The sequence below is a fragment of the Plectropomus leopardus genome, chromosome 17, assembly GCF_026936395.1.
Source record: "Plectropomus leopardus strain MGB_pleo_1.0 chromosome 17, ASM2693639v1, whole genome shotgun sequence".
In the NCBI taxonomy this organism is placed as follows: domain Eukaryota; kingdom Metazoa; phylum Chordata; class Actinopteri; order Perciformes; family Serranidae; genus Plectropomus; species Plectropomus leopardus.
In genome coordinates, this window is record NC_142192.1 from 10,868,045 (window position 1) to 10,882,535 (window position 14,491).

General features: G+C 38.7%; 2 protein-coding genes across 2 annotated transcripts; both read right to left on the minus strand.

The window, feature by feature from the left end:
• Positions 1 to 6,758: 6,758 nt before the first annotated feature.
• fabp4a (fatty acid binding protein 4a) lies at positions 6,759 to 8,560 on the minus strand. The gene is made up of 4 exons (XM_042506185.2): positions 8,403 to 8,560; positions 7,990 to 8,165; positions 7,796 to 7,897; positions 6,759 to 7,032 (listed from the first exon to the last, which is right to left on the minus strand). The coding sequence occupies exons 1-4, from the start codon at positions 8,473 to 8,475 to the stop codon at positions 6,979 to 6,981; spliced, it is 405 nt and encodes a 134-aa protein (XP_042362119.1). The 5' UTR covers positions 8,476 to 8,560; the 3' UTR covers positions 6,759 to 6,978.
• Positions 8,561 to 10,682: 2,122 nt separating this feature from the next.
• Positions 10,683 to 14,474, minus strand: mrpl53 (mitochondrial ribosomal protein L53). The gene is made up of 3 exons (XM_042507076.2): positions 14,327 to 14,474; positions 12,695 to 12,807; positions 10,683 to 10,874 (listed from the first exon to the last, which is right to left on the minus strand). Exons 1-3 carry the CDS (start codon positions 14,419 to 14,421, stop codon positions 10,756 to 10,758), a joined length of 327 nt encoding a protein of 108 aa, XP_042363010.1. The 5' UTR covers positions 14,422 to 14,474; the 3' UTR covers positions 10,683 to 10,755.
• Positions 14,475 to 14,491: the final 17 nt, after the last annotated feature.

A 14,491-nucleotide genomic window follows, 5' to 3' on the forward strand; every position in this document is an offset into this window, starting at 1 on the left:
CATCAAGCCACTATCTCAAACCTAGCCCCTGTACATGGATGTTTTCAAAATGTAGCTTTTTCTGTGTATGTTGTCCTTTAGTCCACATCAGCCCATTCTCATTACAAAGTAATGCTGCTAACGACAAAAAGTAAGGAGCACAGGAGTGTCAGTGGGAGGGGCGATGGATGGATCCAACAAACCCCAGTTTCATGCAGACATCTGGTATTAGCTTTACATTTAATGTGATGGGTTTTTTCTAGACCTTACCATGTGCCTCTTTTGCCTAAACCTAACTATCTGTGCCCTTGTTGACTAACCATAAGCATGTGCCCTTGGTTGCCATGTGCTTTTCTTGATATAGTGGTAGCAGCATCCCAGAATGTCAGTAGCAGACGCAACAGGATACCCAAAGCGTAATATGAAAATGTGAAAATCCACTACAAAGGGGTAATTTATGACAACTCAAAATGAGTATGTGTTTTCTACACGCAAACTTTCATTTCTGCAAAGTTTTTGGGTCATGATGTCATAGTGTACCATTATCTCAGTTGCAAAGCATCACAAATGGATTTTTTGCAATGGCAGACTTGGCCAAAATAGTGCAGTCTCTAACCCTGTTAACAGGACTTACATATTTACATATAACTGTACAGTTACTCTTTCACTATATTGAGGATTAGAGGCATCAGAATGGGTCATGGCTAGATGTAACACTAGCTTTGTGAAACTGTCACAAGCTGCTTCAAAATATTCTTGTCTCATTGTTTTCCTTCCAGTAATAGCTTGTTTTTTTGGCTTCTGATTGTCCAACATGTACTTCTCCTTCTTTCTGCAGCTTTAGGGTTAAGGCTATATCACTGCCTGTTGGTTTGGCATGCTCTTGACTTTAATTGTGGATTTGTGCCCTCATTTGGACTGAGATTTCTTTATCTAACATGATGGGTTTTTTCTGAGAATGAAGGAGGGAAAAACGTCGGTTTAAAAAACAATGTGTACATGTGGCTTAGGTCTCAGTCCCATCTCATTGTACATAAAGTTAAGGAAAGTTTCAAGCAAGAAAATCCCAAAACACATGAATATGCCTCATTCTAGTTGGCTTTAGCTGAGCCTTTGACTACTGACTTCTCTGTGTGGGAGGCCAAAAGAGAGGTGAAAGTTTTCCTTGTCTCTTCTAATTCAATGCTATAGAAGCAAGTATGTATGTTTACTAAAAATGACTACTTGTGCCCATCATGTACAGAATTAAATACCCATGACTGCTGGTATGTGATAAAAAATGTGTAAAATACAAGTAATTGATCATTTTAAAAAAAAGCTGATTCAACTGGTTTAATCCAAAGCTCTACGCTGCAATCTTTGATCCTAAACAGAGTCCCTTCCTGGAATCCCAGACACGTCTCTCTGAGTGTTTTGGGGAGATGATAGGACAGCCTGCCTCTGTGAGACCAGACAGGACACAGCTTGCAAAACATTCAGAGATGTGTTGATGAAATCAGAGTTGGGTCTTAAGTATAACTGGATTGCGAGGTTCAGTGGAAAGAAAGCTTGTTGCATGGCAACCGGCATCCCCTACAGGTCCGTGGGGCCTCGACTGACATATTTCGGCCTAGCTGTTTGGTTGCCCTTGGAGACGGATCTCGGGTCAGCAAAGGTGTCCTGTGGAGAGGATTGAGGTTAAACTGATGTGTGTTCAATGTTTTGAGTGAATGTGGAAGCATATATATTTCACAGCAAACCCTCCTAAAATCACTGAGATGTATCTAGGTGGGGGTTGATCCCAAGGTCATCCTCAGCCTCCAGAAGAATCCTAAGTGGAAAAACACAAAGAGTAGGAGAGGGATTTTTGCTGTATTTATGTTTTTTCTTGAATTTCCCCGAAAACCAGAGTGATTCAGACTTAACATCAAGCCCCAGTGAGAAAGCTGCTGTCAAGTTCCTGTGAAACCTAAAGGGGAACATTGATGTTTTTGCACCTGGACCCTATTTTGTCATGCTTTTGTGTCGAAGTGACTAATGGAGAAAACTATTTTTAAAAATCGTCCAGTATTGAACGCACTGCAAAAACCATAGACTTTTATAATACCTAAACACCATACCAAAGATTTTGCCCTTTTATTATGATCGAGTTGCTCGCCTGGTGCTTAGGTTAAAATAGTTTTCTAATGGGTTTACTTCAGTGGTATACGTCCCACTGACTATGCACGGTGGTGTTTCTCTTGCTGACCCCGCCCAAGAGTTCCCACTCAGCGCATAGACTTTACAGTGTGATGACATCCTGGATTTTAAATAGTTTTTCTCAGCTTGAGGAACATATAGAAATATAAAACTATGGCACAAAATTTCAGAACAGAGAGATTAATAATTGACCTTGTTTGCAGTTTGAGGTTTCTTATCAACAGTTTTACAGCCATTTCTTTTAAAATGGTGGCTTATGGGAAAAAAGCTTTTGGTGCTGCAGGGGATTTTTTTTGCTGCAACACCACAAGTAGCCACTAGGAAAAGTTGGCTGCGAGGCTGAGGGGGGTCTGTGCGTAACGGGCTGCTATGTAACCACTCATGTCAATAGTACACTGTCAATGTACACTCATTAAAAGTGCTTGATTCTGACACTGACAGGCTCAGATGACAAACAGACTGACAAAAAAAAGGTTTCTTACTTTTTGCCTGATTCTCTGTTTGTTATTGTGTCTAACCAAGTCTTGCAGAAATTCTTGTTACGATTTGTCACTTAGACACAAAAACATGGGAAATTAGGGGAGATGTGTAAAGTTTAATTTAGAGTTTTTGGCAATTAAACAGGGTTAATTTTTGGCTTTTAATGTTTGTTTTGAAAAATAAAGTGATTGAGAACGAGCATAAAACCTGTCCAGACAGTTAAAGTTCAAGGCAGAAAAATGACTAGAAAAATATTAAAGAGATAACCAGTCTTGATTTGGACTTTTTTTTCCAAATTCACAAAATGGATTAGATTGCTGTCACTGAAAATCTACAGCCACTCTGATCTACGTATCATTGTCACACATCTGGCCTCAGCTCAGCATCCCTGAATTAAAAAATAAAATGACTGCTTTGAGCACTTTCCAGGTCACAGAAGCAGTCAAGAAAATAAATAAATAAATAAATAAATAAATAAAAGATAAATCACTCTTGCTAAAATGATAGAAAGTCTGCTGTAGTTTTATAACTGGAGCATGTGTTTTTTATGATTTGTGTTAGTGCAACATAAAGGACAAATTAAGTAGCATGTTGCATGAGAATGAAAGCTCATACATCATGTATCTTTATAGCCATGTCGGGTCCACTTAAACATGAAAGGTGTTTGTGTTTGACAGAGTTTAAGTTCAGGACAAACAGAGGACAAGCGGAGGAAGGGTGTCACCACTGCAGCTCAAGTGGAGCTTTCCAGATGTTTAGCAAAGGATGTGAGTTCATTCTTCTAAAGTCCTAGACAATCTTTCTTTACACAAAACAACCCCAGTGTCAACAAGATATACCTTTGTCTCTCAGGCAAGATAAAACACACACTAACGTATGCACACAAACAACGTGCAATAAGGGGAGAAAACAGCAGTTTATATTGAGTGAGGAGAGGGTGAGTTACTTTGAGTGAGAAAAGTTAATATAAGTAAACATTATTTATGTACCTTAGTGTGTTTTCTTGAACATGAAGAAATATCCCAGAGAACTTTTATCTTGTGCTCCCTTTGTTTTCCGATCTTCCGCTGCCAGTCAACTCTCAGCAGGCTTCTCACTATCATGCTCCTTCCTTAACAGTTTCCTAATTTGCACTATGCAACCACTCTGTCAGACAGCGGAGAAACATCAGGATCTTTCCTCTCCAGTGGGAAACCTCCCTTTCTACCCTCTTTGGCCTCAGGCTAAACAGAATACATGTTCAGAAGGAATCTTTGCCTCATGCTATTGTTGTGTGTTTTTTATACTGTCCAGCATATTGAAGTTGCAACTCATGAAAAATTGCTAAAAAGCTATCACTGAGATTGTTGCAGAAAGCTCTAGTTTCCATTCATTAAGAAACACCGTCGACTATCACATCAAGATATCTGAGATAAAACAGGGAGGTGGAGATCTGCCTTGTTCCCCGCAGTTATCCAAACAAAGTGGCGGAGAAGCCTGCGGATCACAAGCACTGCACCTGTAAGTCAATCTGTAGCAGATGTGATCTTTTCCCTCTGGCTGTGAGAAAATGATCTGCACATTCAGAATATCCAGCATTTTCAACAGAATTCAAACACGCAAGACTAGTTCTTCAGATGATCGAGATTTTGGAGTATTCACAGAATATATGAAAGCAGCAACTTTTAATAGTTCAAGAGTAAATGGTGCTAACCATGATGTTTTTATCATTTTAGCTTCAGGTTGGCAATGTATTTAAAAGAATGCCATCAGACTTGTGGAAAGTATTGTAAAATTCATTTTGACATGCACACTCATTGCAGGATGATTCTAGGACCAGCAAACACTATGGATTGTCCTTTTTTTGTATATGTCCTCTACAACAGCTCTTATTTCCTTATGACCAACAAAGGAAAAACAGAATCCCATCTTCAGATGTTTGGAAAGTTTGTGGCTTGTGCAGAGTAACCTGTTTAGGGGGACCCTGTTGCCTCTGATTTCCCAAGTAAAGTGCATACAGCACATTACTCAGTAAATGGCAGCTTCTCTACATTTTGAAAACCCCAAAACCAACCATCACTGAAACAGATTAGTTCATCAATTAATCTACTTACTTACTTTGTTATTTTATTTCATTTTTTAACACTATGTTATTATAATTATGACCTGAGCTGGGTGAGAGCAGGGAGTGAGGGAATGAAGACTTAATTTGTTTTGTTCTGTTTTGTTCGGATTGTACTGTGCTGACTGCTGAAAGACTCTGATAGATTAAAAAAATGAGTTTGACTATTAATAATATTGAAGGATATCTTACTTTTAGTGATACAATTTCCCCATTCTGTTTAGGAGTAATTCAGTTACAAAAATCCAACTGATTCACAGTGAATCTGGGGCTTTCAGGCCACTAGGGATCTAAGCTGCTCATTAAAGGGACAGTTCACTCCAAAATGAAAAATACTATTTTTTCCTCTTAGTGCTGTTTATACATCTAGAGTGTCAGACATTGAAGATATCAGCATTCTCCCAAAAATAATGAAACAGGGTGGCACTTGGCTCGTAGTGCTCATTGACCAAAAAAAAAAATTCATTTGAAAAACTCAACAAGAACATCTCTTACCAGAAATGATGGCTCAGTTATTCGTGATAATCCACAGACCTTGTTGTAAGAAGTTTCATTTAGCACATATTTTCTTTCCACAAAACTACATTCACCAAACGTATCACAGTGCAGAAGAAAGCATTTATCTACTCATGGACGAGTGTAAAATGTAAACATTAACAGTTTCCTCTGCGGCTGAGCTCTAACGTTAGCCACCGCTGTGGTGCTGGTGAGCTAGCACTACAAGCCTACCAACCTTTCAGTTGGCGGGTGTAATTTGGCAGACATACATGAAACTGCTCACAGTACAGTGTGTGGATTAGCTTGAGTAACCGGGTCATTATTTCTGGAAAGAGATATTGCTGTTGAGGTTTTCAAATGTAATTTTTTGGCGCTCCATAGTGGAGTGCCATCCATTTCCATTATATTGGAGATAAGGCAGACATCTCTACGGCCGATATCTCCAACACTCTACAACACACACCAAAACAATCTAGACTGATAAATAGCACTACAGGTAAGAGGAAAAAAAATATTTGGGGGTAAACTGTTGCTTTAAGTGTGTAAAGGATTTTGCTCCTTCTCTAACAGACTAGTGTTGTGTGTTATTACACAGAGGGCCAGGTTGGGTAAAAAACAGTTAACAAATGTGCCCTCAGCTGAAGTGAAATGTCTTTCAGCCTGTAAAAACACGGCCAATGACACAACTCTACACTGGTGACCTTTGCTCACCGTCCACTACGATGTCCTCATGCACTTGGCATCTCCCCAAAACACTGTGCGTCCTCAACTACGGCCGGCACCATTGTCCACGCAGAAGAGAACAAGAGTGTTGGCCCACAATTTCACATGTTTCAGCTGTTTCGGCCATCAGGTCCAATCAGTGCTATCGTCTCCCCCTTTCCTGTCATGAGAAAGTGGTCGTTGACTCTGGAACAATCCCCCCCTAAATACATAAACGCACAGTCTTGACCACTGGCCAAAGGGTGGGGACGACCCATAATGCTTTGAGTTTGTCCCTGTACACACAGCTGCCAGTGCATGTGCAATGGGAAATGTTTGACCTCCCAAAAAGGAAGAGGGGATACATTTCCTCGCTGACCTCCCTGCATGATGCTCTTAATACTTCCAATAAGAGTTCACATTCCTCAAGGAGTCCCTGCCAACACACATCATGTATCATCAGGATGGCTGACTTTTTACTTCTTGACCTTTCAGTAGGGAATATGTTTGTTTTGTCCTCTGACCAAAGTAAGGAAGCATAAAATGTACAGCCAAAGTCGCTGAGAAAAATGCACGTGGAATAATTACAGTAGTATTCACCAAGCATGGGAATAAACCATTAAAGTCAGGAAATCAGCTTGTCAGATTAGGTGGTATGTTCCCATTAGAGCTCTGTTTTTTTTCACACAGCATTCCTCAGCATGCCCTAATGGTCGGAGTGCTTTCAAGAATGTCATAATTGAATTCAGGCGTTACACCATTCAAATAATCAGCAGACAAACGGACAGGTAGAAGCAATTAATATTCACAGAGATGGCAGTTTGACAAATTTTCAATCATTTTTTTATTTTAAATCACCACAATAATTCCAAATGAAACCAAATGTGTCATGTTGGAGAACAGAGGCACAGATATTTAATTTTGGCAACACAGCGAAAATAAAGGATAGGAAGAGCAGAACACTTTGGTTTGGTATTACGCTCATTGAACTGAGCCTGTCATCCAGCAATGCATCTGAAGAGTGGGCTGAGGGGACCGCATCATGCCTCCTTCACGTACGTCCTCACTGCAATCACGTCTCCCATTATGCATTTCTGTGGAGAAGAGGAGCGATGCAAAGTGAGAATAAATAGAGGTGCAGTTGCAGAAACGCTGGAGGTGAATTCCTGCATATGTTTTGGGTTTGTGGAAGAATTTAGGTTGCAGCTATCCAGCTCTTTATATGTTATATAATATACAGTTAATCTTACAGTATACTGGAGTGTGTTTTCAGCTGTCTGGTGACTTTATCCTTTGTAATGTTTTCTCTATGTGATATATCTTTTTTTATTCTAGTATTTAATTAAATGAATTAATCACTCAATCTTGTATTTCATTTTTTTTCTTTAAATTAAGGGGAGGTCTGTATTAAAAAAATACTATTATCATTATTTGTACTATATTGATTTTAGGCAGTTGTTTGCGTGTGCAAATAAAATAAAACTAAATAAAATAATAAATAATTGCAACACTTCCCTTATTACACTCGGATTTTCTGTCAAACCCATTAAAATGTGATTCATAAACTTTTACCCTAAAATACTTGTTGACTCTTATTCTTTCAAGTAGAATGTAGGTACATTGGTGGTGGGCATAACTGGTTATATATGTAGAACTTTATGCATTGGCAGCCTATTCATTAAAACATAAATCACAAAAAAAAGTAAAAATACAAGAACAATTATGAGTGATGAAGTACATTTACAGTGTACTGCAAACATTGTTTTAAAGCATTTCAACGTTACAGAGGCAGTGTGTTACTACCATTTACCGGGATTAATTTTCCAAGAAATTCAATTAAAAGAAAAAAATCCTTACCGCTATCAATTTCCCATCTGAAACCTCCCTCTCAATATTCGTCTCTTTGCCATCCCAGCTCTGTTTCTGCACAAGTTTGCCGTTCTCCAGAGTCACCACGGTCTGCAGGGCACACAACAGAGACAAGCTGTTAACTCCAGCACAGACAAGACTTTTTCCCCCCTCTCTGCCCTCAGACCACCACAGTCACTGACCCTTGTCTTCCTGTCATCTGCGGTCATCTCATCAAATGGCTCGTTGAGCTTGAACTTGATTTCAGTAGTTTTGAAGGTGCTCTGAGACTTAAGGCATACAACCCCCTGATCGTCCACAGTCACTATCAAATTGGGCTTGGTCCGATTGCCCACCTGCCGGATCGCAAATCCCACACCTGCACAGCGGGAGGGCAACATCATCAAAATGCATTAAAAATAATACACTTGTGAGTAAAATGCACCTGAGGAATCCATGTAATTATTCAATAAATTGTCAGTTCTTCACATAATTAAACTCAAAGCAGCTATCATGCAGCACAGAAAGGTAACAGACCTTTAAAAACGTTAAAAATTCAAAGTAAATTCACAATTAGCAGCTCCATCATCTAGCTTCACCCCACACTGTCTCCTACCAATTGCTTTCATGTAGTCATCAAAGTTCTCGCTGGAAATCATCTTCCACGTCCCAACAAATTTCTCAACCATCTTTGCAGCTTCTGATGTGATATCCTCGACAACGACCAACAGGGTGACTCCGAGCTCAACTCTCTTCACTGTGGGAACAGACTGGTTTTTAAAGGGCCAGCCCGACATCAAGCGACGGAGCAGGAGCCAATCAGAGCCTGCTACGTCACAGGGTAGCAGGTTCAATTCCCGCCTCCAGCCCCTCTCTCTCTGCCAGCATGTGTAACTAAGTGGGTTTTCTCATAAATGGGACGTTTTAAATGGCTTTTTGTTAAAAGCTGACACATCTTCATGTTTTTTTTTGTCTATATTCTGAGGTAAATGGGTATCTGCCACCTCCATTCATGATGAAATGTCAATATACTATCATTTTAACCAAGGAAACAACAGTGATTTAGCATGCTAAAACAACATATCCCATGAGTCTTATGAGTAGTTGAATGTCAACCGTCATTTACTGTAAATTCCCAGAGGTTATGAATGATTGCTAATGGCGAATATGCAATTTTCTTAACTTCTGCTTTATAGACCAATTATAAGCTATAAAGCACATTTGGGTTGGTTGTGTTTAACCATTTAACTTCAGAAAATGGGCTACATACAAAAACCTAACCATGGGAAAAATATGAGACAGTGGGCCCCTGGGCACAAATGTGCAAAGGGCCCAGCCACCTCTATTACAGGAGGGCAAATAATAAAACATATGGTACTTTGCAGTGGTTTTGCCTCTTTTGTTGTTATGGTTTTGCATCTCGTAGTAATTATTCAACTTTTTGTGTGTCTAATTTGGTAATTTTGTGTCTCCCTGTGGTTGTTATGTCTCTTTGGGGGTAATTTTGTGTCTTTTCAATTTAATTTTGCATCTTTTTTGGTAATTTTGGTTTCTTTGTAGTCATTTTGTGTTTCTCTAAGAGTCCCTTTGTGTCTATTATTTGTCATTTTATGTTTCTTTGAGATAATTTTGTGTCTTTTTGTAGGAAGTTTGTCTCATTGGGGTCATTTTTTTCAGTATCTGTTAAAAGTTATTTTCTGTCTGTGGTTGTTTTACCCCTTTCTGTAGTTACTTTGTGTGTTTGCACTTCTTTTGCATCAAATGGTTGTCTTTTTGAGTCTGCTCCTGTTGGTTTGAGTGACACTTTGCAGGTGAAGGCCAATGAGGGCCCCTGACTCTTTGGACCCCTGAACCTGGGCACAGTAAGCCCATTCAATAATCCATCCAGGAATCATATAATGATAATAATTAATATTTGCAGTGGCAGACTTGGTTATCAAATCCTTTAATTCACTTTTTAAATAATTTATTAATGTAAATAAATACTGCAGAGTTAATGGCTTTTTAGAAGGTGAGAACCCTATTAGCATGTAATGATGATCAGTTTACATTTATACCTGTATTACAGAAGCTATTGGGGGTCTTTTACATCCTCAAAATCCATGTGTTCTTATTGATAGCTCCTAACAGATCCATACTGCACAATTACTTGCAAATACAAGTTTAAAAACATTTAAACAGGTGTACTTATAAGAAGGCATCATTCATTTTAATTGCAAGTGTAGCAGAAGATATTATAGTTATCATAAAATAAGTATGATAAATCCAAACATGCTTCAGCTCATTAGAGAAACTGATATTAAGACATTTACTATGAGAAAGCCATGAACATAATTAATTCACTGTAGATAAAACCATTTAAGATACAGGTGCTAGTGGAACGAAGAGTAGCTCGTAGAGGGGGCAGGATTTAAGTTATCTGTTCCCGGGTGAAAGGGTTTTTTTTCATCCTAAACTGTGCCAAATTAAATTTTAGCCTGTCGTGTCAAAAGTTGAAGGTTGCATAATGTTCTCTCAAACGCTGGACTGATCTCTTTTATCATCAATATGGCACATTATGCACGGACACACCATAACCCTGTACTGATGGCAGCACGTTTTACAGCAGTTAAAGCATTTCAATTGATGTCTTTAATATGGAGAACGTAAGCGTAGCTGATGGGGCTGAAGTCAGAACTATTTCTCCTTAACGAGAGGTTGCAATCCTTTTTCAATTTGACAGTAGTTTAAGTTCAAGTTGACAGAAAAGGACATCTGGTTGGATGATGGAGGAATTTGAATTGTGTGAACCAAGAGGACAACAAGTAACTGACTCAGCATCACACTTGCCAAAATATAGTTACATCACAATCAAGCTTTAGCTAAAGTGGACAAAAGGTCAGTCTACACCAGAACACACATTTAAATGAAATACTTTAATTATGTACATCAAAGAACATACGACACAGATATATTTCACATGAGGGTGGTTATTTTTTTGCTGCAGCTTTTCCCTGTGGATCCTTGTCTTTGCACATTGACTGAAACACGCTCAACATCTCGCGGCTGGTCAACTTCGCTCCCTTCAACACCAGCTTCTCTCCGTCTACTGTAGTAGAGAAAGACAAAGACACAATGACGTGACTCATAATGACACAATGACCGATCTCCGCGTGTAAGGAGTGTAAGAAGCAAAAAGGTGAAAAGTTAACTCTGTGTAGAAGTCATGTAGGACACAATGGGCGACATCCGTACAGTGTTCTGCTGACCTGTGGCAGACATTTCTGCTCTGTACTTGACTCATTGTGTTTGAGTAATATCATGTAGTAACAACATCAGCATGAAATTCAAAGACTAGATCACTCTGTCCTGAGTTGACTAGGCGTTGTGCTGCATGTACAGAGTCTCCTTTTCCTGTCTTTGATCAAAAAAACAATAACACCAAGCTGTACACCAACTGTGATCAAGTTCATGTATCTATAAATCTCCTTTCAACATAAACAACACATCAAGGGACTTTTATAAAAAAGGTATCTGGACACAGTGTCATTCAAAAATAGGTGTATAAATCTGTTGTCTTCTCCTCTTGTTACTTTGAAGGTCCAGTGTGAAGGATTTAGGGGGATATATTGGCAGAACTGGTATACTATATAATAAGTGTGTTTTCTTTTGTGTATTATTACCTGAACACAAAAATGACTGTGTTCTCATTACCTTAGAATGAGCCGTTCATATCCACATAGGAAGCAAGTCCTTGTAGGGAGATCGTCATGTTACGCTGACATGTTTCTACAGTAGCCTAGAGCGGACCACCTGACGCTGACTTTAGATAGGGCCTATTGCATTTTGGGGTTAGCAGCCAATCCAAAATGAGCAGTGTCAAAAAAAAGACACTTTTTTAAAGTTACACTGTTTTACTCTGTTTTTTTTCCCAGGTTTAATCGCTGTGCTATTTTGTTTTGCAGAGAGGATGAGTCAGGTCCAGATTCACCTCCTGAACATCTGGATCTTAAGTTAACAGAAAAGAAAGTCTCCCGTGTTAAACAGCATCTAAGAAACACTGATTTGTAACATGTGACTGCTATATTTAGTGTTTTTACAGGTTTAAATCGCTGGGTCACTTTATTTTGGAGGAAATCACTGGGGATAATTCGGCTCCTGGTTAAATCATCCTGAGAGTCTGGATCAGAAAAACTGCGAGCACACATCTATTGTCCGGGTACAAAGGTGAGCACGCATTAGCGGCCGCTAAAACACTGATTTATAACGTTAAACAACTTTATTTAGTGTTTTTTTTAGTTTTAATCACCTGGTCTGTTTGTTTTGGAGAGGGAGAGACCTCTGCAGATAATTTGGCTCCTGGAAAAAAAACAACCTCTCTAACAATGAACACAAAAGAAAATCTAACTGGGAGAAGTTTCAGCTGGTTGCAATCTGCAATCTTCTGTGTTAGCTGCCCCTAAATACCTCAAATCTTAACTGCTGGACTTTGAAGATAGTCACACACATCACAAAAAAAAAACTAAAGAAAGCTGTTTTTCCTAAATAGCAAATCTTAGTTAAAATGTAATTTACATGTTCTCGAGACGCATTATGATGCCTTTCGTTCTTTGTTTTCACTCTGCTGTTGTCTGTCTGTAACCGTGACAGTATCTCTCAGCCAAAACTTAATGTCTCAGTGTTAAATGTTTCTTTAATATCATCTTGAGGTTTTACACATGCCAAATTGAACATCCCCTCTTCGATAATTACTAATCCTTGTACATGTCCTTTCATTACAGTATAAAGATAATGTAAGGATACAAGAAAAACCAAACAGTGTGACTTTATCACAGTTTATGACTCTACATGTCTTCAGTAGATTAAAATAATACCATGAATCTGAACTGCAAATGTGAAACTCCAGCCACCATTATGAGTGATACTTACTATAAGTAACATCCACTACGGGTTCAGACTTGTCATGTTTCACCACAGATATCACCTCACAGTTCATGTTGGTAGATCTGGCCTTCTCTGAGGCCACCAAGGCCAGAAACTCCCTGAGAGAAAAAAGGATCCTTTGAGTACATTACAGCAGTGATGGAAAGTAACTAAGTGCAATTATTGTACGTCACTTAAATTGTCATGTACTTGTATATTACTTCAATATTTAATTTTTTTTTTTTTTTTTGCTATTTTACACTTCAACCAACCACTTTTTCCAATGTGGTAATGCTATATTTACAGAAAGAGACAAATTAAATTAAATTAAGAATTCCAATATAGGAGACGATTTTGTGACCTCACAGAATGATTGTTTTCTTTTTTAAATCCAAATTAGTTTTATGCTATTGTCGCATTTGAAGTTTTCAAACAAGGACACTATAAAATACTTTTATAAGTTCCTTGTTCTGAAACCAGAAATGTACCCTTATTCTCATAACTAGGGTTGCAACTATGATTTTCGTCATTGACGATTTATCTGTCAATTATTAACGTAAAAAATGGGGAAAATAAATGTCAATCAAGTCCAAAATAACATCCTCAATGTCTTGTTTTGTCCACAACCCAAAGATGTTTAGTTTATTGTCACAGAGGAGTAAAGAAACCAAAAAGTAATCACATTTCAGAGGCTGGAATCAGAGAATCTTGAGAGATCTGGTTTTCAAATAAAAAAATAAACAAACAAATAATACTCAAACCAATAAATCTATCATCAAAATTAGTTGGCAATTAATTTTTACTCTACTCAGAACATTCCCCATGCACTCTCAGTGTCATCTATAACATCTGAAGCACTTTTTGCACTTACTAAGGGTTTTTTCCTTAAGTCTAAATTCTTGCTTGTGTTGTACGTCGCTTTGGATAAAAGCGTCTGCTAAATGAAATTGTAGACTTGTAGAACATGTATGGGTCAGTTTAAGGCAGTTATATTATATTATATACAGATATTTATTAGTTATATTTGATGACATGACAACTTTGAGTTTTAGCAGTGGGGGGAGAGAGAGTTGTTTATGTTTTCTAAGGCTTTTGGACTATCTTAAACTACAATAATAATAAGCATTAATTTTAAAATGCATCACAGATAGCAGGCACTATGGTTGTTCATATATGAGGGTTACACGGTGTATGAGATACTAAAACTGGTGAATAATGTCCCTCCACACACACACACACACACACACACACACACACACACACACACACACACACACACACACACACACACACACACACACACACACACTGATCCTAACCCACACACAGGTGTTTCCAGATGTTTTTCTTCATTAAACCTCATCTGTGAGTGTGACTGTGCTCGACTGGCAATTTTATATGTCAAAAAACAACCAAATATCTCTGTGTTATTATCCTAATAAGACACAAACAAATTACGAGCTGGATAAAATGCAGTTTACAGACTAAACAACCTAAAATAATCTTCTGGTTGCGACAGCTGCTTGGACACAGTGTCGTTAGCGGTCGCCTCATTGTCAAACTACAGCTTTTATCCACAATCGAGTCACACAAAAACGCTTCTCCGACACAACCGGACATCAAACACACACTTCTTACCGTGTGGAGCGGACATTAGACTCAAACGGACAAAACTGAACCGCTATTTGCTTCACAGCCTTTAGCACCACCGCCGATTTACTGGGAGCCGCCATCTTTTCTGCGGTGACCTCTAACCTCAGCAGCGACTCGCGCTTCTCACGCGAACCACCAGAGAGCGCGAGA

Excerpts from the sequence above, each read along its gene's own strand:
- fabp4a (XM_042506185.2), bottom strand. The coding sequence starts at position 8,475 with ATGGTTGAGAAATTTGTTGGGACGTGGAAGATGATTTCCAGCGAGAAC. Across the intron at positions 7,898-7,989 it reads CAGATGACAGGAAGACAAGG|ACCGTGGTGACTCTGGAGAA; the intron begins GTCAGTGACTGT and ends TGTGCCCTGCAG. Across the intron at positions 7,033-7,795 it reads CAGATGGGAAATTGATAGCG|AAATGCATAATGGGAGACGT; the intron begins GTAAGGATTTTT and ends TCTTCTCCACAG.
- mrpl53 (XM_042507076.2), bottom strand. The coding sequence starts at position 14,421 with ATGGCGGCTCCCAGTAAATCGGCGGTGGTGCTAAAGGCTGTGAAGCAA. Across the intron at positions 12,808-14,326 it reads TCTAATGTCCGCTCCACACG|GGAGTTTCTGGCCTTGGTGG; the intron begins GTAAGAAGTGTG and ends TTTTTCTCTCAG. Across the intron at positions 10,875-12,694 it reads CGTAGTGGATGTTACTTATA|TAGACGGAGAGAAGCTGGTG; the intron begins GTAAGTATCACT and ends TCTCTACTACAG.